The sequence below is a fragment of the Anolis sagrei genome, chromosome 12 (assembly GCF_037176765.1).
Source record: "Anolis sagrei isolate rAnoSag1 chromosome 12, rAnoSag1.mat, whole genome shotgun sequence".
Taxonomy (NCBI): Eukaryota; Metazoa; Chordata; class Lepidosauria; order Squamata; family Dactyloidae; genus Anolis; species Anolis sagrei.
This window is the reverse complement of record NC_090032.1, coordinates 4440094-4464326: the sequence shown is the minus strand read 5'-3', so window position 1 is coordinate 4464326 and position 24233 is coordinate 4440094. Positions and strand designations below refer to the sequence as shown.

The following is a 24233-nucleotide window of genomic DNA, read 5'->3' as shown; positions in this document are numbered from 1 at the left end:
ACTCGGCCTCTTTATAATATTCTTGGTCAGAACTGAAGATCTCGACAGAGACTGTCCTTATAAAAGGTGTTGCACATCAAACCATTGATAGGAAGGTAAGAAAGTGAAAAAGAAGAGGAGGAAAGGAGGAGGGAGGGAGCAGAAAATGGAGGAAGGAAGGAGAAGATGAAAGGGAAAGAAAGGAGACGGAGGGGGGAAGAAAAAGGAAGGAACAAAACAGGAAAAAGGTATAAGTGTAAAGAAAAAAAATGGAAAGAAGAGAAGGGCCAGGAAGGGGAGAAAGAAGGGAGAAGAAAGAGATGTCAGAAAAAAAGAAGGGAAAATAAAGGAAAGAAAGGAGATGGAGAAAGGTTAAGAGGAAAAACAAGGAAGAAGGAAAGCAAAGGAAGGGAGAATGCATGTGAGGGATAAGGAGAAAGGAAAGAAAGAGTCACAAAGTGAGCTTGCCCACCATCACAAGAGAATTGCCATAGAGACATGGTGAGGTAGGCACTCTCAGAGCTGGAGAAGGGAGGAAGTAGTCCCCAGAGAAAGATACAGATATATGCTATTACAAGGATGGTATGTCTCATGTTGACATTTACAGCAAGGAGTCAAAGCAGCAAGCATTGGACAAAAAAATATTGCATAGATCCCAATTCTTAAGCAATTCTCCCGCCGATATGAAGACGACTTTGAAAGAATGCACGTTACGCCCAGATCTCGGAGGTGCAATCCCCACCGGGATAGCGCATGTCTTTCGCCCGAGCCGGACCGAACGGTTCATGTCCAAAATCCACCAGGAATTCCGGGTTCACACAAAGGCCGCCCTTCACAGTGTCCACATCCAGCTGGAGCATGACCGAACCATCCCTGGAAAAGACATAATGAAAGTCAAGATTGTGTACTGTCACGTTTTTCCCGACACATTGGCACTTAATCATGAGGTTTTCCAGGGTGTATTTGTACATAAGAGGCAGGCATGTAGCCCGGGGGGGGGGGGGGCTCGAAATTTTCATGGTGGTTCGCGAAAAGGCCTTAATGGTGCATTATTTAAACTGTTATGTTTATTCATGTCATGCTCTGATCACCATACTCAATATATCCCACATGCATGGGAGTATTGGGGTAATGATAAAAAAGGTTTGCTAGGCTAGACCCTCTTTCACTCAGACTCAGCCCCCCCCGAAACCCCCCCTGAAAAAAAAATTCAGCCCCCCCCCCCCCGAAACGAAATGCTGGCTACGGGCCTGATAAGAGGCCTTCCCCTGAGTAGGAGAAAGTGCGACTCCCCCAAGGCCACTCTTACCTGATCAAGTCCGGGTAAAACTGCCTGTCCCAAGGTGTGTAAAGAGAGGTGGTGACATAGAGACGGTGGCCGTCTAAGCTCAGCTGCAGCATATGAGGCCCTCCTTGGACCTTCTTGCCCTAAAGCCCCAGAATTAGAAAACTTGTAAAAATTGCCTTTTCAAAATCTGATGGGCAATCCGAGCAGTTAGACTGAAAATAACCCACAGTTGGGATGATTCCAACATAAATATAATTCCTGATAGAAAAAGTCTTGGAGCTAACTAGCTTACAGGTCTTATCTTCTAAAGGAGGTAAAAGATCCATGCAGCTAAATTTTGCCTAGAGAAAGGCAAAATGCGCCCGCACAGAATTCCATTACTACATCATCAAATTGGGAGGAAACATGCATATGAATGGGGGGGGGGGATGAATTCTTCATCCTAGTCCTATCTCTAGCCTTGCTACTCATCGAGGTTTGGAAACTTGATGACACAAGAAACTTCTGCAGTCTAAGGATGAAACTCAACAAAATCAACTGCAAGCCTTTTCAAAATCAACTTGCGAATGTATTCGGCTTAATTCGGACCGCTATTCGGCTTAATTCAGACCGCTTATCTACATTAATAATCCCAAACCGGTCTCCTAAGGTAAATTGGTGTAACCAGGTTGGCGGGCCCTCCGGGTTGAAGATGGTGCTGTTGAACGCCAGATCTGTCAACGGAAAAACGACCTTTATCCAAGATTTAATCCTGGATGAGCGGGCAGATCTGGCGTGCATCACGGACACCTGGTTGGATGAAGCTGGAGGCGTGAATCTTACCCAGCTTTGTCCTCCAGGCTTCTCCGTACAGCACCAACCGAGATCCGGAGGACGGGGAGGCGGGGTCGCAGTGGTCTATAGAGATTCCATCCATCTGACCAGGAGTCCCATCCTGCAGACCACAAATTTTGAATGCGTCCACCTGAGGGTGGGTGACCGGGACAGAATAGGGATTCTGCTAGTGTACCGTCCACCTCGCTGCACTACAGTCTCCCTACCTGAGCTAGCGGGGGTAGTCTCGAGCCTGGCGTTGGAGTCTCAACGGCTTCTCGTGCTGGGAGACTTCAATATCCATGCCAAGGCGACCCTCACAGGAGCGGCTCAGGACTTCATGTCTGCCATGGCAACCATGTGGCTGTCCCAACAAATATCTGGCCCCACCCACTGTGCTGGACATACATTGGACTTGGTTTTCTGCCAGGGATGGGAGCAGGGTGGCGGTGTGGAGGAGTTGTCCATCTCTCCATTGCCATGGACTGACCACTTCCTGATCAGATTTAGGCTCACTGCGTCCCCTAACCTCTGCAAAGGTGGAGGACCCATTAAGATGGTCCGCCCCAGGAGGATGTGGACAAGATACTTGGAGGAATGAGGCCCACCACGTCCATCCTAGACCCCTGTCCATCCTGGCTTCTGAAGGAGGCCAGAGGGGGATTGGCTGAGTGGGTAACGGTGGTGGTTAATGCCTCCCTTCGGGAAGGCAAGATTCCAGCGAGCTTAAAACAAGCTATTATAAAACCGCTGTTGAAGAAACCATCACTGGACCCCACTAAATTTGACAGCTTTCGGCCTGTTTCCAATCTCCCCTTTTTGGGCAAAGTCATGGAAAGCGTGGTGGCCTCACAACTCCAGGTATTCTTGAGAGACACGGATTATCTGGATTCGGCACAGTCTGGTTTCAGACCAGGACATGGAACTGAGACGGTCTTGGTCGCCTTAGTGGATGATCTGCGCCGGGAGCTAGACAGGGGGAGTGTGTCCCTGTTGGTGCTCCTGGACCTCTCAGCGGCCTTCGATACCGTCGACCACGGTATCCTTCTGGGGCGCCTTGCGGAAATGGGCCTTGGGGGCACTGTTCGGCAATGGCTCCGGTCATTTCTGGAGGGCCGCACCCAGAAGGTGTTATTGGGGGACACCTGTTCAACACCACAGCCTTTGACCTGTGGGGTTCCACAGGGCTCTATACTGTCCCCCATGCTGTTTAACATCTACATGAAGCCGCTGGGTGAGATCATCCGGAGTTTCGGGGTGCGGTGTCATCTGTACGCAGATGATGTCCAACTCTGTCACTCCTTCCCACCTGCTACTAAGGAGGCTGTCGAGGTCCTGAACCGGTGCCTGGCCGCTGTAACGGTCTGGATGAGGGCTAACAAACTGAAATTAAATCCAGACAAGACAGAGGTACTCCTGGTCAGTCGCAAGGCCGAACAGGGTATAGGGTTACAGCCTGTGCTGGATGGGGTCGCACTCCCCTTGAAGGCGCAGGTTCGCAGCTTGGGTGTGACCCTGGATTCGTCGTTGAGCCTGGATCCCCAGGTTTCAGCGGTGACCAGGGGAGCATTTGCACAGCTTAGGCTCGTGCGCCAGCTGCGCCCGTACCTCGGGAAGTCTGACTTGGCCACGGTGGTACACGCTCTGGTCACATCCCGCCTTGACTACTGCAACGCTCTCTACGTGGGGCTGCCCTTGAAGACGGCCCAGAAGCTTCAGCTAGTCCAGCGCGCGGCAGCCATGTTACTAACAGGAGCGGGATGCAGGGAGCACACAACGCCCTTGCTGTTCCAGCTCCACTGGCTGCCGATCTGCTACCCGGCCCAATTTAAGGTGCTGGTGTTGGCCTACAAAGCCCTAAACGGTTCCGGCCCAAAATACCTTTCTGACCGCATCTCGGCCTATGAGCCCACGAGGGCCTTGAGATCGTCTGGGGAGGCCCTTCTCTCGATCCCGCCTGCCTCACAGGCACGTCTGGCGGGGACGAGAGATAGGGCCTTCTCGGTGGTGGCCCCCCGGCTGTGGAACACCCTCCCTGTAGACATCAGACAGGCGCCCTCCCTTATGTCATTCCGCAGGAGCCTAAAGACATGGTTATTTGAGAAGGCGTTTAACTAAGTGCTACAACAATTGGCAATGACGACTGGAACGGAATATGGATTACGAGATTGGTTTATGATTCTACGATGAGACGGCGCGGATGATTTAGTGTAATTATATGATTGTTGTATTATTGATAGTTATGTTGATATTTCGTTGTGCTATTGCTTTATTGTAAACTGTGTTTTTATATGTTGTACACTGCCGTGAGTCGCCCTAGGGCTGAGAACGGCGGTCAACAAATGAAGTAAATAAATAAATAAATAAATAAATGTAATGGAGCAAATCCAATGTAAGTTTCAGATTTGGAAGGCTGTTTTCCTATGCAGCCTATTCCCATTTTGATCTATCTCCAAATCCACCTGGTCCGTTGTCGACCTTACCTGAATCACGAAGGGATCGGGTTGGCAGTCCAGCTCTAGATCTTCAAGGACAGTTACAGGACCCCCTTTCCTAAGGCTGTTCCCCACAAATACCTAAAGATCCCAAAGAGACATAGTCAGTCGAGAACTAAAAACAACAGGGGCAAAGAAAATTGGATTCCCTGGGCTGGGACACCAGTCCCCATCATCCCCAGCTAGCAGCCAAGGACAATGGAATCCATCATCTGGAAACATATAGTTATGGAAGGTTGCAAGCTTACTTGCCCGACCAGTTTGGGACAGTGTGGGTTGGTGATATCATATTGCCGAATATCGCCGTGCGCCCAGTTGCTTAAGTAGAGGAACCGATCATCCATGGAGATGAGTAAATCAAAAGGAAACCCTGGAGGAGGAGCAGGATCATCAAGTCTCAGGAGACCCCAAGGCAAGGCAGTTCAATCCCTCCCAACAGATGACCACCTAGCCCCTGCTTCAAAACTTCCAGCAAGGAGACACCAGATTCCTAGGAAACATATTCCCCTGTAGAAGAGCTATTGCAGTCAGGACATTCTTCCTTATGTTTAGGTGGAATCTATTCTTGCAGTTTCAATTCATTGCTTCGTATCTTCTCACCTTGATGAAAGTACAATACCGAATGGCTGCTTTCTTGTTACTAACCTGGCATTTCGGGGTAGTTCCATCCCAATACTTTCTTGTTTGGGATTTGGATCACTTTATCAGCCGCCCAACATCCGTCCTGCAGAGAAAACCAAACTGACCGGTGAGATGGTTTGGAAAATGGACGCCCCCCATGGTTTTTCTTGAGCGGAGTTTGCCTTGCCTTCTACCGATGGTGAGGGTGGGTTCCCACATCGGAGTAGGGATCTGAACCAGGTCTCCAGGCGCCAAACCATTAAACTACCCTGGCTCCCCGCAGCTAATGATCTTGCCTTGGGACTACCCTTTCCCTTTTTCACCTCTGTCTTGTAGAAATGATGGATGGCGCTCTCCATGCCGCATGCCACAAAACCATGGGCTGAGTTGGGGTTGTGCAAGAAGCGGATCTCCACCGGAGCTGAGTCTTCACTCATATTGATCGACTGGAGGAGGCGGTGGGTGGTCAAGTCCCAGACATTGATTTGGTGGCCGTAGCGCCCTGGGGACAAACAGGATCCAGGATTATTCCAAGCTAGGTCTGACCAAAGCAGAATAGCATGGGACTATCGCTTCCCGCAATCTGGACACTAGACTCCTGTTGATGCAGTCTAGAACCGCATTGGCGTTTTTAGCACCCGTATCACACTGTTGGGTTGTGTTCACCTTACGGTTTACTACAACCCCTAGATCCCTTACACATTGAAGCTCCTACCTTTTCTCAGATTGACTGGGTTGAAAGTATCACTAAAGAATTTGGGTTCCCCCCCTTCGGCGGTGATCAGGACATTGTGCCGCGGCTGGAACCAGAAGTCAAACATCTCGATGGGTCCATCTTCCGGGCTCTCCCAAGTCCCTTTCACTTCCCAGGTTTCAGAGTCCACAACGAGAAGTCCACCTGGGACCAAAAAACAGGAACCACTGGAGTCTTTGTGTTTGCAAAAAGCAATATTATGATTCCTGTCCTGCTTTCACCCCAACGATTAGGATTCAATGCAGGTTGCCTATTAGAATACTGGCAGGTAAAGGGTTGGTAGGTGAGTTGTGTGTTCTCCCCCTATTGCTGATTATATTCCTAAATAGGCATCTACACCTCCAGTACCTTTTCCTTTGCCAAATGCATCTCCAATGGAGCTGATCATAACCTCTCCATTGCCCGAGTCACGTACGCTGCTCAAAAAACCCAAGTTGGCTTTCTTGATGATTTCTCGGGTTTCGATGATCTGATATGTCAGAGAAAGAAAACTGGTAATTTCTGCATGCCATCCTATGTAAAGCCCTTTCCCTTAAAATCTAGGGTGCATCTTCTATATAATAGCATTAATGCGGTTTGATACCATTTTGACTGCCATGACTCAAGGCTAAGGAATCCTGGGAGTTGTAGTTTTGCAAGGTTTAGATCCTTTTCTGCCCAAATATACCTCAGGAAACTACAACTCTGAGAACTCCATAGCACACGATTACATAGCATACGATTACATAGAAAGTCGTGTCAAAATGTCTTCATTGCACAGTGTAGATGCACCCTGATTGTTTCTCCATGTGACTCCCTGACGTACTTTGCACAAGCTGGGAGCACACGGGTCGGAGCCCGTGTCCACCACATAAACACGGCCGGATTTCAGGCATGGGAGGATGAGGCGGTTGCGCTCCTTGCTGGTGTCGCCGAAGGAGATGCTAGAGGTGTTCCAGCCTGAGCGATAGAGTTCATCGTCTAGGTAAGGCATGCGCAGGCGGTGAATGACCTGGTCAGGTAGACAAGGAGTATGTGGCATTGAAAAATCAGGTAGGGAAGATTCAGAAAAGGACCCAACACAGGCTGGAGAATCTAATCCACTAAATGTATGGACAGGGATGAAAAATTATCCACTCCACCCCAACTGCCCCTGCCCTGGTCTCAGAGGGAGAAGGACAGCCAGGTACAGCTCTGTCATCCCTATGTCCAGCAATGGATGAAAGACTTATCCCCTCCACCTGAACTACCACTACTCTGGCCTTGGAGGGGAAGAAGAGCAGCCAGAGTGAAACACCCTGTTGCATCCCAACTGTCATTGACTGGCCTTTGAGAGAATGAAGAGCAGCCAGGATGAAATGCTCTTTCTCCATTCTAACTGGCCTTTGAGGGAGAGAAGAGAAGCCAGGTGGACCCCAAATGTCACTGCCCTGGCCATCATGGGAGAGGAGAAACCAGGAAGAGCCAGGATGAGAAGCCCTTTCTCCACCCCAATGGCCACTGCCCTGGCCATCAAGGGAGAGAAGAACAGCCAGGATGAGAAGCCCTTTCTCCACCCCAACGGCCACTGCCCTGGCCATCAAGGGAGAGAAGAACAGCCAGGATGAGAAGCCCTTTCTCCACCCCAACGGCCACTGCCCTGGCCATCGATGGAGAGAAGAACAGCGAGGGTGAGAATCCCTTCCTCAACTCCAACATTGCCCTGGCCATAGAGGACGAGAAGAACAGCCAGGATGAGAAGCCCTTTCTCCACCCCAGTGGCCACTTCCCTGGCCATCAACGAAGAGAAGAACAGCCAGGATGAGAAGCCCTTCCTCAACCCCAACAGCCATTGCCCTGACCATAGAGGAAGAGAAAAACAGCCAGGATGAGAAGTCCTTTCTCCACCCCAACAGCCACTGCCCTGGCCATCAAGGGACAGAAGAACAGCCAGGATGAGAAGCCCTTTCCCCACCCAATGACCACTGCCCTGCCCATCGAGGGAGAGAACAGCCAGGATGAGAAGTCCTTTTTCCACCCCAACTGCCACTGCCCTGGCCATCAAGGGAGAGGAGAACAGCCAGGATGAGAAGCCCTTTCTCCACCTGAACGGCTACTGCCCTGGCCATCGAGGGAGAGAAGAACAGTCAGGATAAGAAGCCCTTCCTCCACCCGAATGGCCACTGCCCTGGTCATTGAGGAAGAGGAGAACGGCCAGGATGAGAAGCCCTTCCTCCACCCCAACGGCCACTGCCCTAGCCATAGAGGAAGAGAAGAACAGCCAGGATGAGAAGCCCTTTCTCCACTCTAGTCGCTAATTCCCTGGTGATGATGATGATGATGATGATGATGATGATTATTATTATTATTCATGATCTATATTCCAATGGTCAATGATACTAAACAGGCCATGATCCATTATCTCCGATAATGAGAGGGAAAGGAGAGAAATGAAAACTATAAAATAGGATTTACCTTACAATAACATGGCGATTCTGGATCCACATCCACCGTGGCCAAATAGTTAGGATGCCGGGACTCGCTTGGGCTCAAAACACACAGTACGTACATAAGCTTTTCTCTGGGGCCTGCAGAAACAAATTCTCATTTCAGGATCTTAAAGGCAAGGATGTATTTTGTTGCAAATGAGGAGGTAGAATCTGAACGTATCAGCCCAACATACCTTTCATAGCATCCAATGGCGAAGCATAGCCAGGTCCGTGGTATGAGCCATACCTCTCTATACATTTGGGGAGAAACAAAAGATCAAGATCTGGTTTATTCACATTGAAAGGATATACTTGGATCAAAGAAGCACCTGAATCATAAGAGTCCTGCTGGAGGACCTGGGACATGTTTGGCCAGAGGTGGATAAAAGAAACCATATAAAATCTTAGCTGAATTTCTCTTCAACTTTGTGGTCTGGAAATCTATCACGATGCTCTTCTTAGGGACATCCAAACTCCAGCCAATATCAACGATCCACTGTATTAAGTAATAAGGAAATGAAAATGTTTTGAAGATCAAGGAGCCAACCATTGTATTAAGCAATACTTTCTTACTCGTCTGAGTAGGATGGTCTTCTAGGGGCAGTGGGTCCGTAGGTGATTGTGGAGCCCTATTTTTGATCTGCATCTTCTCCCGCAGTAGGGCATTGGTTTTCAGGTGGAAGGCGGTCTTGGTCAGGGTTGGCTTGACGCTCCTTCCTCTTGACACATTTCTCTCTTTCGCCCTCCATTCGTGCCTCTTCAAATTCTACAGCACTGCTGGTCACAGCCAGGCATGTAGCCCGGGGGGGGGGGGGGGGGCTTGAAGGTTTTCAGCAGCCGCCCCCCCCCCCCCCCACCGAAATGCTCATGGTGGTTCGCGAAAAGGCCTTACTGGTGCATTATTTAAATTGTTATGTTTATTCATGTCATGCTCTGATCACCATACTCAATATATCCCACATGCATGGGAGTATTGGGGTAATGATACAAAAGGTTTGCTAGGGTAGACCCTCTTTCACTCAGACTCAGCCTCCCCTGAAACTCAGCCCCCCCCCAACCCCCCAACCCCGAAAAAACCTCAAACCCCCCCCCCCCCAATCAAAATCCTGGCTACGGGCCTGGTCACAGCTGACCTCCATCTGGAGCGCTCAAGGGCTAGGGCTTCCCAGTTTTTGGTGTCTATGCCAGAGTTTTTAAGGTTAGCTTTGAGCCCATCTTTCAATCTCTTTGCCTGCCCACCAACATTCCATTTTCCATTCTTGAGTTCAGACTAAAGCAACTGCTTTGGGAGACGGTGGTCAGGCATTCGGACAACGTGGCCGGTCCAGCAGAGTTGATGGCGGAGGACCATCGCTTCAGTGCTGGTGGTCTTTGCTTCTTCCAGCATGCTGACATTTGTCTGCTTGTCTACCCAAGAGATTTGCAGGATATTCCTGAGGCAACACTGATGGAATCGTTCCAGGAGTTGCATGTGACGTCTGTAGACAGTCCATGTTTCGCAGGCATAGAACATGGTTGGGAGGACAATGGCTTTATAAACAAGCCCCTTGGTATCCCTACGGATGTCCCGGTCCTCAAACACTCCCTGCTTCATTCAGGAAAATGCTGCACTCACAATAAGTAAATAAACCATATATGAAAAGCAATCATCTAAAAAATATGGATGGGAAAAGTGAAACAGGACCTAGGATTGGAGACTCATTGGGTCCAAACATGGACACCACCTTGAATTTGAGGATGAAATAAAGTCAGGGATGAATCCCTAAATCACAATAAATGTCCCAAATGGAGACGTCCGGATGTCTTACCTTTATTCGTGTTCATCTGGTCTGGATGTTTTCCATGCAATGCTTTGGTCTGGAGCTTAGACATCTCTTTTGCAACCTCAATGCATCTGGCAGCCAGGAGTGTCTCTCCACTCCCTAAAGGAACCTATATACATGCGGAGGATATCTCTCCATCTCTATGTGTAATGCATCAAAATGCTGAGGAAGAAAGCGTCTTCCCTGGAAAAACCCCTTAAGGAAACGGCTGACTCCGGAAACAAACAACAACAATTTCAGGTGTGGTAATTGCTTTTTCTTCATTGTTTTGTTTCTAAGAGAAGAAGGGAAAGCAAGGAATAGAGAATGGAGGAAGGAAGAAAGAAAAAGGAGGAAAGGAAGAAAGGAAGGAAGAGGATGAAAACAGAGGGGACTATACAGGGTGCGGCAGCATAACTTCCTTTTTAAAAATGTGCGCCATTCAGTCGGTTGAAGACGTAGTGGAGCACTAGTGGTCTCTTTCGAGAGGCAGGAGTATAAAGTTTTGTCCTGACTCAATTCAATCGCCATCATTCGTTGGAACAGTGAGGAGCGTGCTTTTGCCGTTGAGGCCTATTTTTCGAGCGGATGTTCTGTGATCGCAACCCAGTGCACCTTTCGGAATCGCTTTAATTTAGTCTCATTGGCCCCTGTCCCAGACTGGAAATCCATTGTGACATGGGTCACTACATTCAGACAAACTACAAGTGCGACAAGACGAAGAACCGGAGTCCCTCGGCCCATGAAATCACCTGAGAACATTGAGGCAGTGAGAGCTTCAATGTTGCGATCACCACGGCATTCTGCGCGCAAACATGTGTCTGCCCTTGGACTTTCCGATCGTTCTGATAGGAGAATTCTTCATGATGATCTTCATTTCCATACTTACAAGATGGCGATTGTGCAGGAACTTTCTGAACGTGACTTCAGTTCTCGGAGGAGCGCGTGTGAGGTTCTTCTCGAAGTCGTTCCTGAGGACGCTATTGTTTTTTTTAGTGATGAAGCCCAGTTTCATTTGTGAGGATCCGTCAACAAACAAAACATGCGCTACTGGGCTGCCAACAATCCTCAAGAATTGCATCAAAGGCATTTGCATTCACCTCAAATCACAGTGTGGTGTGCAATTTCCTCAGCTGGAATTACTGGTCCCTGGTTCTTTGAGGAAAATGAAGTCGCAATGACAGTGAATTCAAATGTAAACATGCTACAGGAATTTTTTTCCCACGGCTAGATGGGTTGGACTTCGGGGACATTTGGTTCCAACAAGACGGTGCAACTGCACACACTCCAAGAGCATTGGTGGCTGTTTTGAGGGAACACTTCCCAGAGCGCCTCATCTCAATTCGGGGGTATTTGGAGTGGCCGGCCCGCTCTCCAGATTTGGCCCCTTGTGATTTTTTTCTATAGGGTTTTTTGAAATCCCGTGTTTATGTGAACCGTCTAAGGACCCTACAAGATTTGAAGACCAACATCCAGGAAGAAATTGCCAACGTAACACCTGCTATGCTGGCAAGAGTCATGACAAACGCCAGAAATAGGTTTACTCAGTGTATGGAGAATGGGGGACGTCACCTACCTAATTTGATCTTCAGAACTACATAAAACAAAACTTTAGGTATGTACCTACATTATTTTTAAAAATTCTGATTCATACAATGGGTTTTATTAAGTTTTGAAAAAAGGAAGTTATGCTGCCGCACCCGTATATAGTAAAGGTAAAGGTTTTCCCCTGACATTAAGTCCAGTCGTGTCCGACTCTGGTGCTCATCTCCATTTCTAAGCTGAAGAGCTGCCATTGTCCGTAGACACCTCCAAGGTAACGTGGCCAGCATGATTGCATGGAGCACCATTACCTCCCCGCAGAAGCAGTACCTATTTATCTACTCACATTTGCATGTTTTTCGAACTGCTAGGTTGGCAGAAGCTGGGGATAACAGCAGGAGCTCATGCCGCTCCCTGGATTTGAACCTGCGACCTTTCGATCCTCAAATTCAGTAGCTCAGCGGTTTAACCCACTGCTCCACTAGGAACTCCGGGATTATATATAACATTGGTTATATAAAATAGGAAACTACCATTTTCTTCCTCCCTGCTCTTCCTTCTCTACTTCTCCCTGACTTTTCACTTCATCACATTTACTAAATTCCGCTGAATGCTACACTTAAAATGTGGAAAGCCACTGTTCTCAGCACTTTAGGTTGGGTTCAGGTGTTAGATACAGTGTTCTTTGCGTATTTTAAGCGTTGGGGCCAGCATTCTTTTCAAACATTTCAGGAGGTGGTGGAGAAGTTGATTTCTGGTACTGATCCGGATGTTTGGCCAATTCTGTAACGTGATGGCATTCATTGCTCTCAGGTTTAAAATGAAACATTTCCCCAGTTTGTGGGAAGGGAAATTGTGGGAAGAACCAAGCCAATTGCTGGGCGCATCTGTACTGGAGAATTAAAGCAGTCGGGACCCATAAATCCATACTATGCAATCCTAGGAGCGATAGTTTCCCAAGGTCTGCACCGTTCTCTGGGTGCATCTGCATTGAAGAATAAATGCAGTTGGGACCTAAATTAAATGCTATTATTATTATTATTATTATTATTATTATTATTATTATTATTGGGTTGTTGAAGATTTTTCGGGCTGTATAGCCATTTTCTAGAACATGGCCATACAGCCCGAAAAATCTACAACAATCCAGTGATTCCGGCCCTAAAAGCCTTCGACAATACATTATTGTTGTTATTATTGTTATTATGCCATGTCTCCATGCTGTGCAGTCCTGGAAGTCATAGTTTCCCAGTCCATACCCTTCTCTGGGTGCATTTCCAGTATGGAATTAATGCCCTTGCACCCCACTTTAAATACCATAGCTCCATACTATGCGGTCCTGGTAGTTATCGTTTTCCAAGGTCCATACCCTTCCCATAATTATTTAGGTTGTGATCATGAAGGGTCTTTGTGACTAGTTTGGTCCAGAGCCATCAAACCACGGATGAGCCTTTGTGGTACATTCCTACCTACCTACCGGCTGTTAGGAATGGTGGGAGTTGGAGTCCAAAACACCTGGAGGGCTGAAGTTTGTCCATGCCTGTGTTAGAGTCATAACCTTTTGGGAAAATGGCATTCATGCAAGACAATGTGGCTTCAGTTATTAGATTGAGTCATATGCCAGTGTACAAAAACATACACACATATATATAGCAGAGTTTCAGAAGTGTACTTTTTGTTGCCCAAAAACATCTACTATCCCTTAACCTATATTTGCCTTTAAATAATGCTCGGAGGAGACAAAAATAAGTAGACTTCTTAAAAAGTAACATAGTTGGTTTTTTTACAAACTTCATGTATTCAGCATACAGATACTTTGCATATCAATCCAATTACAAATAGATTTGAAATAGTTTCTCTGTGCAAGTAACACAGGGAATCTTTTGTAGAATCAATAGTATCTCTCTGGTCTGAGAGTCTAATAGAGTCTCTGCCTAGTCTGAAAGCCCAATGGAGTCTGCATAGTCTGAGAAAATGTGCATCTGTTCCTACTGAAGTCTCTAAGCAAAAACTGTTTCTAAAATAGAGTCTAAGTCCTGAACAAGCCAAGACCTGATCACGTGGCCTGCAGCCCCTCCCACAAAAAGAGTTAAAGAAAAAAATACAAACCAATACATACATATACAGTACAATACATGAGAGTCTAATAGAGTCTCTGCCTTGTCTGAAAGCCCAATGGAGTCTGCATAGTCTGAGAAAACATGCATCTGTTCCTACTGAAGTCACTATCGACTCTGCTGGACTGAATGTTACGTTGTCCGAATGCCCGATCACCGTCTCTCAAAGCAGTTGCTCTACTCCCTACTCAAAAATGGAAAACGGAATGTTGGTGGACAGGAAAAGAGATTCAAAGATGGCCTTAAAGCTAACCTTAAAAACGGTGGCATAGACAGAGAGAGAACTGGGATGGTTTGGCCCTTGAGTGCTCTAACTGGAGGTCACCTGTGACCAGCAGTGCTGTGGAATTTGAAGAGGCACAAATGAAGGGTGAAAGGCAGAAATGTGCCAAGAGGAAAGAGCATCAAGTCAACTTTGACCACGACTGCCTTCCACCTGGAAGCCAATATCCTCACCGTGGAAGAACATGTGGGTCAAGAATAGGGCTCTACAGTCATCTAGATATCCACTGCCAAGACACTACACACGGAAGACCATCATACCTGGACAATGAGAGATTGCCTAAGTTAGTAGTGCTCCTCACTGGTGAAATAGAACTCCAGCAGTAGCTGGAGGTAAATCTAAACTTAGACCCAACAGATGTCCCCCTTCACTGATGGTGATGGTGATGATTGTATGTGTTTGTACCCTGCCTTTTTCTCTTTCAAAGGAGACTTAAAGTGGAAAGATTATCTTTGCAAGAAGATTCTCGTCTGTACTGTTGTTTGTTTTTTAGTAGCCTTGGTTAGCAGTCAGTGTATTTGAGATGTATTGGTAACTAGCTTGAGTACCCGGCAGTGCCCGGGTTATGTGAGAAAGGCCTTGTTTGTTTTGGGGTGTTCGGTAATATCATTTAGTTAATTAGTAACACTATTTAACTAGTAACAACAATTTCCGCTACATTGGCAGCCACCTCTCCACCAAAGTCAGCATCGACACCAAAATACAACACCGCCTGTGCTCTGCGAGTGCAGCATTTTTCCAAATAAAGCAGATAATGTTTGAGGACCGGGACATCCGTAGGGATACCAAGGTGCTTGTTTATAAAGCTATTGTTCTCCCAGACGTCACATGCAACTCCTGGAATGATTCTAACAGCGCTGCCTCTGGAAAATCCTGCAAATCTCTTGGGAATACAAGCGGAAAAATGTCAGCGTGCTGAAAGAAGCAAAGACCACCAGCACTGAAGTGATGCTCCTCCGCCATCAACTCCACTGGACTGGTCATGTTGTCCGGATGCCCGACTGAACGAATGAACAACAAAACCCTTTTGGAATTAATGTTGGAGAGTGGTCCCTGATCAAAGTGGTCCTTGGTCAAAGTGGTCCCTAGTCAAGTCATCTCTGGTCAAAGTGGTCCCTGGTCAAGTTATCCCTAGTCAAGTCATCTCTGGTCAAAGTGGTCCCTGGTCAAAGTGCTCCATAGTCAATTAATCCCTGGTCAAGTTGTCTCTGGTCAAAGTGGTCCCTGGTCAAGTCATCCCTGGTCAGAGTGGTCCCTGGTCAAAGTGGTCCTTGGTTGAAGCGGTCCTTAGTCAAGTCATCCCTGGTCAAGTCATCTCTGGTCAAAGTGGTCCCTGGTCAAGTTATCACTGGTCAAGTCATCTCTGGTCAAAGTGGTCCCTAGTCAAGTAATTCCTGGTCAAGTTGTCTTAGGTCAGAGTGGTCCCTGGTCAAGTAATCCCTTGTCAAAGTGGTTCCTGGTCAAGTTATCTCTGGTCAAGTGATCCCTGGTCAAAGTGGTCCCTGGTCAAGTGATCCCTAGTCAAGTCATCTCTTGTCAAAGTAGCCCCTGGTCAAGTGGTCCTTGTAAAAAAAAAGGTTGGGAACCACTGTTTTAAACAATCAACCCAAGGTGGTGACTGGTTAATTCCCTCGGATGCCCATTTCTTGAAGCTTTGGATGAGAACTGCACTTTGGTAATATCAGACTTTCCCTTGAGGCATGTGAGCATGGAACTGTTTCAAAGAGAAGTCTTATTATTGTTCAAACAACTTTATTAGTTAACAGACTCAGCCTATTTATAATATTCTTGGTCAAAACTGAGGATCTCGACAGAGACCCTCCTTATAAAAGGCGTTGCACACCAAGCCATTGATAGGAAGGTAAGAAAGTGAAAAAGAAGAGGAGGAAAGGAGGAGGAAGGGAACAGAAAATGGAGGAAGGAAGGAGAAAATGAAAGGGAAAGAAAGGAGACGGAGGGGGGAAGAAAAAGGAAAGAACGAAACAGGGAAAAGGTATAAGTGTAAAGAAAAAAAATGGAAAGAAGAGAAGGGCCAGGAAGGAGAGAAAGAAGGGAGAAGGAAGAGATGTCAGAAAAAAAGAAGGGAAGATAAAGGAAAGAAAGGAGATGGAGAAAGGTTAAGAGGAAAAACAAGGAAGAAGGAAAGCAAAGGAAGAGAGAATGCATGTGAGGGATTAGGAAAAAGGAAAGAAAGAGTCAAAAACTGAGCTTTCCCACCATCACAAGAGGATTGCCATGGAAACATAGTGAGATAGGTACTCTCAGAGCTGGAGAAGGAAGGAAGTAAACAGGAAGCAGTCCCAAGGACACCCAAAAAAGATATAGATATATGCTACTACAAGAATGGTATGTCTCATGTTGACATTTACAACAAGGAGTCAAAGCAACAAGCATTGGACAAAAAAGTATTGCATAGATCCCAATTCTTAAGCAATTCTCCTGCCAATATGAAGACGACTTGGAAAGGATGCATGTTACTCCCAGATCTCGGAGGTGCAATCCCCACCGGGATAGCGCATCTCTTTCGCCCGAGCTGGACCGAACGGTTCATGTCCAAAATCCACCAGGAATTCCGGGTTCACACAAAGGCCGCCCTTCTCGGTGTCCACATCCAGCTGGAGCATGACCGAACCATCCCTGGAAAAGACATAATGAAAGTCAAGATTGTGTACTGTCACGTTTTTCCCAACACATTGGCACTTAATCATGAGGTTTTCCAGGGTGTATTTGTACATAAGAGGCCTTCCCCTGAGTAGGAGAAAGTGCGACTCCCCCAAGGCCACTCTTACCTGATCAAGTCCGGGTAAAACTGCCTGTCCCAAGGTGTGTAAAGAGAGGTGGTGACGTAGAGACGGTGGCCGTCTAAGCTCAGCTGCAGCATATGAGCCCCTCCTTGGACCTTTTTGCCCTAAAGACAGTGGGGAAAAATAGCCCCAGAATTAGGAAACATGTAAAAATTGCCTTTTCAAAATCTGATGGGCAATCCGAGCAGTTAGACTGAAAATAACCCACAGTTGGGATGATTCCAACATAAATATAATTCCTGATAGAAAAAGTGTTGGAGCTAACTAGCTTACTGGTCTTATCTTCTAAAGGAGGTAAAAGATCCATGCAGCTAAATTTTGCCTAGAGAAAGGCAAAATGCGCCCGCCTAAATTTTGCCTAGAGAAAGACAAAATGCACCCGCACAGAATTCCATTGCTACATCATCAAATTGGGAGGAAACATGCATATGAATGGGGGGGGGGGGATGAATTCCTCATCCTAGTCCTATCTCTAGCCTAGCTACTCATCGAGGTTTGGAAACTTGATGACACAAGAAACTTCTGCAGTCTAAGGATGAAACTCAACAAAATCAACTGCAAGCCTTTTCAAAATCAACTTGCGAATGTAATGGAGCAAATCCAATGTAAGTTTCAGATTTGGAAGGCTGTATTCCTATGCAGCCTATTCCCATTTTGATCTATTTCCAAATCCACCTGGTCCGTTGTCGACCTTACCTGAATCACGAAGGGATCGGGTTGGCAGTCCAGCTCTAGATCTTCAAGGACAGTTACAGGACCCCCTTTCCTAAGGCTGTTCCCCACAAATACCTAAAGATCCCAAAGAGACATGGTCAGTCGAGAACTAAAAACAACAGGGGCAAAGAAATTGGATTCCCTGGGCTGGGACACCAGTCCCCATCATCCCCAGCTAGCAGCCAGGGACAATGGAATCCATCATCTGGAAACATATATTTATGGAAGGTTGCAAGCTTACTTGTCCAACCAGTTTGGGACAGTATGGGTTGGTGATATCATATTGCCGAATATCGCCGTGCGCCCAGTTGCTTAGGTAGAGGAACCGATCATCCATGGAGATGAGTAAATCATAAAGAAACCCTGGAGGAGGAGCAGGATCATCAAGTCACAGGAGACCCCAAGGCAAGGCAGTTCAATCCCTCCCAACAGATGACCACCTAGCCTCTGCTTCAAAACTTCCAGCAAGGAGACACCAGATTCCTAGGAAACATATTCCCCTGTAGAAGAGCTATTGCAGTCAGGACATTCTTCCTTATGTTTAGGTGGAATCTATTCTTGCAATTTCAATTCATTGCTTTGTATCTTCTCACCTTGGTGAAATTACAATACCGAATGGCTGCTTTCTTGTTACTAACCTGGCATTTCGGGGTAGATCCATCCCAATACTTTCTTGTTTGGGATTTGGATCACTTTATCAGCCGCCCAACATCCGTCCTGCAGAGAAAACCAAACTGACCAGTGAGATGGTTAGGAAAATGGACGCCCTCTCTACGGTTTTTCTTGGGGGGTGTTTGGCTTGACTTCTACCGATGGTGAGGGTGGGTTCCCACATCGGAGTAGGGATCTGAACCAGGTCTCCAGGCGCCAAACCATTAAACTACCCTGGCTCCCCGCAGCTAATGATCTTGTCTTGGGACTACCCTTTCCCTTTTTCACCTCTGTCTTGTAGAAATGGTGGATGGCGCTCTCCAGGGCACATGCCACAAAACCATGGGCTGAGTTGGGGTTGTGCAAGAAGCGGATCTCCCGCGGAGCTGAGTCTTCACTCATATTGAGCGACTGGAGGAGGTGGTGGGTGGTCAAGTCCCAGACATTGATTTGGTGGCCGTAGCGCCCTGGGGACAAACAGGATCCAGGATTATTCCAAGCAAAGTCTGACCAAAGCAGAATAGCATGGGACTATCGCTTCCCGCAATCTGGACACTAGACTCCTTTGATGCAGTCTAGAACCGCATTGGCGTTTTTAGCACCCGTATCACACTGTTGGGTTGTGTTCACATTATGGTTTACAAGAACCCCTAGATCCCTTTCACATTGAAGCTCCTACCTTTTCTCAGATTGTCTGGGTCGAAAGTATTAACAAAGAACTTAGGTTGCCCCCCTTCGGTGGTGATCAGGACATTGTGCCGCGGCTGGAACCAGAAGTCAAATATCTCGATGGGTCCATCTTCCGGGCTCTCCCAAGTCCCTTTCACTTCCCAGGTTTCAGAGTCCACAACGAGAAGTCCACCTGGGACCAAAAAACAGGAACCACTGGAGTCAGAAGATATTGTGTTTGCAAAGAGCAATATTATGATTCTTGTCCTGCTTTTACCCCAACGATTAGGATTCAAAGCAGGTTGCCTATTAGAATACTGGCAGGTTTAGGGTTGGTAGGTGAGTTGTGTGTTTTCCCCCTATTGTGGGTTGCTGATTGTATTCCCAAATAGGCATCTATGCCTCCAGTACCTTTTCCTTTGCCAAATGCATCTCCAGCGGCGCTGATTATAACCTCTCCATTGCCCAAGTCACGTGAGCTGGTCAAAAAACCCAAGTTGGCTTTCTTGATGATTTCTCGGGTTCCGATAATCTGATGTGTCAGAGAAAGGAAACAGATAATTTCTGCATGCCATCCTATGTAAAGCCCTTTCCCTTAAAATCTAGAGTGCATCTCCTATATAATAGCATTAATGAAGTTTGATGCCATTTTGACTGCCATGGCTCAAGGCTATGGAATCCTGGGAGTTGTAGTTTTGCAAGGTTTAGATCCTTTTCTGCCCAAATGTACCTCAGGAAACGACAACTCCGAGAACTCCATAGCATACGATTACATAGCATACGATTACATAGAAAGTTGTGTCAAAATGTCTTCATTGCACAATGTAGATGCACCCTGATTGTTTTCCCATGTGACTCCCTGACGTACTTTGCACAAGCTGGGAGCACACGGGTCGGAGCCCGTGTCCACCACATAAACACGGCCGGATTTCAGGCATGGGAGGATGAGGCAGTTGCGCTCCTTGCTGGTGTCGCCGAAGGAGATGCTAGAGGTGTTCCAGCCTGAGCGATAGAGTTCATCGTCTAGGTAAGGCATGCTTAGGCGGTGAATGACCTGGGCAGGTAGACGAGAAGTATGTGGCATTGAAAAATCAGGTAGGGAAGATTCAGAAAAGGACCCAACACAGGCTGGAGAATCTAACCCACTAAATGTATGGACGGGGATGAAAAATTATCCACTCCACCCCAACTGTCACTGCCCTGGTCTCAGAGGGAGAAGAGCAGCCAGGTACAGCTCTGTCATCCCTATGTCCAGCAATGGATGAAAGACTTATCTCCTCCACCTGAACTACCACTACTCTGGCCTTGGAGGGGAAGAAGAGCAGCTAGAGTGAAACACCCTTGTTGCATCCCAACTGTCATTGACTGGCCTTTGAGAGAATGAAGAGCAGCCAGGATGAAATGCTCTTTCTCCATTCTAACTGGCCTTTGAGGGAGAGAAGAGAACCCAGGTGGACCCCAAATGCCACTGCCCTGGCCATCATGGGAGAAGAGAAACCAGGAAGAGCCAGGATGAGAAGCCCTTTCTCCGCCCCAACGGCCACTGCCTTGGCCATAGGGGAAGAGAAGAACAGCCAGGACGAGAAGCCCTTTCTCCACCCCAATGGCCACTTCCCTGGTCATTGAGAGAGAGAAGAACAGCCAGGATGAGAAGCCCTTCCTTAACCCCAACAGCCATTGCCCTGGCCATAGAGGAAGAGAAGAACAGCCAGGATGAGAAGCCCTTTCTCCACCCCAACAGCCACTTCCCTGGTCATTGAGGGAGAGAAGAACAGCCAGGATGAGAAGCCCTTCCTTAACCCCAACAGCCATTGCCCTGACCATAGAGGAAGAGAAAAACAGCCAGGATGAGAAGTCCTTTCTCTACCCCAACAGCCACTGCCCTGGCCATCGAGGGAGAGAAGAACAGCCAGGATGAGTAGCCCTTTCCCCACCCAATGACCACTACTCTGGCCATCGAGGGAGAGGAGAACAGCCAGGATGAGAAGCCCTTCCTCCACCCCAATGGCCACTTCCCTGGTCATTGAGAGAGAGAAGAACAGCCAGGATGAGAAGCCCTTCCTTAACCCCAACAGCCATTGCCCTGGCCATAGAGGAAGAGAAGAACAGCCAGGATGAGAAGCCCTTTCTCCACCCCAACAGCCACTTCCCTGGTCATTGAGGGAGAGAAGAACAGCCAGGATGAGAAGCCCTTCCTTAACCCCAACAGCCATTGCCCTGACCATAGAGGAAGAGAAAAACAGCCAGGATGAGAAGTCCTTTCTCTACCCCAACAGCCACTGCCCTGGCCATCGAGGGAGAGAAGAACAGCCAGGATGAGTAGCCCTTTCCCCACCCAATGACCACTACTCTGGCCATCGAGGGAGAGGAGAACAGCCAGGATGAGAAGCCCTTCCTCCACCCCAATGGCCACTTCCCTGGTCATTGAGAGAGAGAAGAACAGCCAGGATGAGAAGCCCTTCCTCAACCCCAACAGCCATTGCCCTGACCATAGAGGAAGAGAAAAACAGCCAGGATGAGAAGTCCTTTCTCTACCCCAACAGCCACTGCCCTGGCCATCGAGGGAGAGAAAAACAGCCAGGATGAGAAGCCCTTTTTCCACCCCAACGGCTACTGCCCTGACCATTGAGGGAGAGGAGAACAGCCAGGATGAGAAGCCCTTCCTCCACCCCAATGGCCACTGCCTGGTCATTGAGGGAGAGGAGAACGGCCAGGATAAGAAGCCCTTCCTCCACCCCAACGGCCACTGCCCTGGCCATAGAGGAAGAGAAGAACAGCCAGGATGAGAAGCCCTTTCTCCATCCCAGTCGCTAATTCCTTGGTCATGATGATGATGATGATGATGATGATTAATTATTATTATTATTATTATTCATGATCTATATTCCAATGGTCAATGATACTAAACAGGCCATGATCCATTATCTCCAATAACGAGAGGGAAAGGAGAGAAATGAAAACTATAAAATAGGATTTACCTTACAATAACATGGCGATTCTGGATCCACATCCACCGTGGCCAAATAGTTAGGGTGCCGGGACTCGCTTGGGGTCAAAACACACAGTACGTACATAAGCTTTTCTCTGGGGCCTGCAGAAACATTCTAGTATCAGGATCTTAAAGGCAAGGATGCATTTTGTTGCAAATGAGGAGGTAGAATCTGAAAATATCAGCCCAACATACCTTTCATAGCATCCAGTGGCGAAGCATAGCCGGGTCCATGGTATGAGCCATACCTCTCTATACATTTGGGGAGAAACAAAAGATCAAGATCTGGTTTATTCACATCGAAAGGATATACTTGGATCAAAGAAGCACCTGAATCATAAGAGTCCTGCTGGAGGACCTAGGACATGTTTGGCCAGAGGTGGATAAAAGAAACCATATAAAAGCTTAGCTGAATTTCTCTTCCACTTCGTGGTCTGGGAATCTATCATGGTGCTCTTCTTAGGGACATCCAAACTCCAGCCAATATCAACAATCCACTGTATTCAGTAATAAGGAAATGAAATTGTTTTGAAGATCAAGGAGCCAACCCCTGTATTAAGCAATACTTTCTTACTTAGGCGATCCCTCGCTGTCCAAGTAGGGTGGTCTTCTAGGGTCAATGTCTGGGCGATGGGTCTGTAGGTGACGGTGGAGCCCTATTCTTGATCTGCATCTTCTCCTGCAGTGAGGGCATCGGTTTCCAGGTGGAAGGCGGTCCCGGTCAGGGTTGGCTTGACGCGCCTTCCTCTTGGCACGTTTCTCTTTTTTGGCCTCCATTCATGCTTCTTCAAATTCTGCAGCACTGCTGGTCACAGCTGACCTCCATCTGGAGTGCTCAAGGGCCAGGGCTTCCCAGTTCTCGGTGTCTACGCCAGAGTTTTTAAGGTTGGCTTTGAGCCCATCTTTCAATCTCTTTTCCTGCCCACCAACATTCAGTTTTCCGTTCTTGAGTTCGGAGTAGAGCAACTGCTTTGGGAGACGGTGGTTAGGCATCCGGACAACGTGGCCGGTCCAGCGGAGTTGAGTGCTGGTGGTCTTTGCTTCTTCCAGCACGCTGACATTTGTCCACTTGTCTACTCAAGAAATTTGCAGGATATTCCGGAGGCAACACTGGTGGAATCGTTCTAGGAGTTGCATGTGACATCTGTAGACAGTCCACGTTTCGCAGGCATAGAACAGGGTTCGGAGGACAATGGCTTTATAAACAAGCGCTTTGGTATCCCTACGGATGTCCCGGTCCTCAAACACTCCCTGCTTTATTCAGGAAAATGCTGCACTCACAATAAGTAAATAAACCATATATGAAAAGCAATCATCTAAAAAATATGGATGGGAAAAGTGAAATAGGACCTTGTATTGGAGACTCTTTGGATCCGGACATAGACACCACCTTGAATTTGAGGATGAAATAAAGTCAGGAATGAATCCCTAAATCACAATAAATGTCCCAAATGGAGACGTCCGGATGTCTTACCTTTATTCGTGTTCATCTGGTCTGGATGTTTTCCATCCAATGCTTTGGTCTGGAGCTTAGACATCTCTTTTGCAACCCCAATGTATCTGACAGCCAGGAGTGTCTCTCCACTCCCTAAAGGAACCTATATACATGCGGAGGATATCTCTCCATCTTTATGTAACGCATCAAAATGCTGAGGAAGATAGCGTCTTCCATGGAAAAGCCGATTAAGGAAACGGCTGACTCCGGAAACAAACAACTATAATTTCACTTGTGTTTATTGCTTTTTCTTCGTTGTTTTGTTTATAAGAGAAGAAGGGAAAGCAAGGAATAGAGAATGGAGGAAGGATGGAAGAAAGAAAAAGGAGGAAAGGAAGGAAGGAAGAGGATGAAAACAGAGGGGATTATATATAGCAAAGGTAAAGGTTTTCCCCTGACATTCAGTCCAGTTGTGTCCGACTCTGGGGGTTGGTGCTCATCTCCATTTCTAAGCCAAAGAGCTGGTATTGTCCGTAGACATCTCCAAGGTCATGTGGCCAGCATGACTGCATGGAGCGCCATTACCTTCCCGCGGTACCTATTGATCTACTCACGTTTGCATGTTTTTCGAACTGCTAGTTGGCAGAAGCTGGGGCTAACAGCGGGAGCTCACACCGCTCCCTGGATTTGAACCTGCGACCTTTCGATCAGCAAATTCAGTAGCTCAGCGGTTTAACCCACTGCGTCACCAGGGGCTCCGGGATTATATATAACATCTATATATATAAAAATGTAATGTTCGTTTGTGGGATTAATATAACTCAAAAACC

General features: G+C 47.4%; 2 protein-coding genes across 2 annotated transcripts; both read right to left on the bottom strand.

Moving 5' to 3' along the window:
- Window positions 1–8: 8 nt before the first annotated feature.
- On the bottom strand, window positions 9–10288 carry LOC137097708 (methanethiol oxidase-like). The gene is made up of 12 exons (XM_067472336.1): window positions 10206–10288; window positions 8592–8648; window positions 8384–8496; window positions 6756–6941; window positions 6299–6419; window positions 5912–6094; window positions 5520–5698; window positions 5221–5299; window positions 4824–4945; window positions 4564–4656; window positions 1289–1407; window positions 9–852 (listed from the first exon to the last, which is right to left on the bottom strand). The coding sequence occupies exons 1-12, from the start codon at window positions 10267–10269 to the stop codon at window positions 690–692; spliced, it is 1479 nt and encodes a 492-aa protein (XP_067328437.1). The 5' UTR covers window positions 10270–10288; the 3' UTR covers window positions 9–689.
- A 5594-nt stretch (window positions 10289–15882) lies between these two features.
- On the bottom strand, window positions 15883–23533 carry LOC137097707 (methanethiol oxidase-like). Its single transcript, XM_067472335.1, has 12 exons — window positions 23443–23533; window positions 22164–22220; window positions 21958–22070; window positions 19848–20033; window positions 19391–19511; window positions 18990–19172; window positions 18599–18777; window positions 18298–18376; window positions 17901–18022; window positions 17642–17734; window positions 16931–17049; window positions 15883–16778 (listed from the first exon to the last, which is right to left on the bottom strand). The coding sequence occupies exons 1-12, from the start codon at window positions 23504–23506 to the stop codon at window positions 16616–16618; spliced, it is 1479 nt and encodes a 492-aa protein (XP_067328436.1). The 5' UTR covers window positions 23507–23533; the 3' UTR covers window positions 15883–16615.
- Window positions 23534–24233: the final 700 nt, after the last annotated feature.

Bases quoted from the DNA above. Each gene is read 5' to 3' on its own strand.
- LOC137097708 (XM_067472336.1), bottom strand. From the start codon at position 10,269: ATGTCTAAGCTCCAGACCAAAGCATTGCATGGAAAACATCCAGACCAG. The intron at 6,942-8,383 runs GTAAATCCTATT...CTACCTGACCAG, and splicing joins AATCGCCATGTTATTGTAAG to GTCATTCACCGCCTGCGCAT. The intron at 6,095-6,298 runs GTACTGGAGGTG...TTTTGGTCCCAG, and splicing joins TGCATTTGGCAAAGGAAAAG to GTGGACTTCTCGTTGTGGAC.
- LOC137097707 (XM_067472335.1), bottom strand. From the start codon at position 23,506: ATGTCTAAGCTCCAGACCAAAGCATTGGATGGAAAACATCCAGACCAG. The intron at 22,071-22,163 runs GTATGTTGGGCT...ATGTTTCTGCAG, and splicing joins GCCACTGGATGCTATGAAAG to GCCCCAGAGAAAAGCTTATG. The intron at 20,034-21,957 runs GTAAATCCTATT...CTACCTGCCCAG, and splicing joins AATCGCCATGTTATTGTAAG to GTCATTCACCGCCTAAGCAT.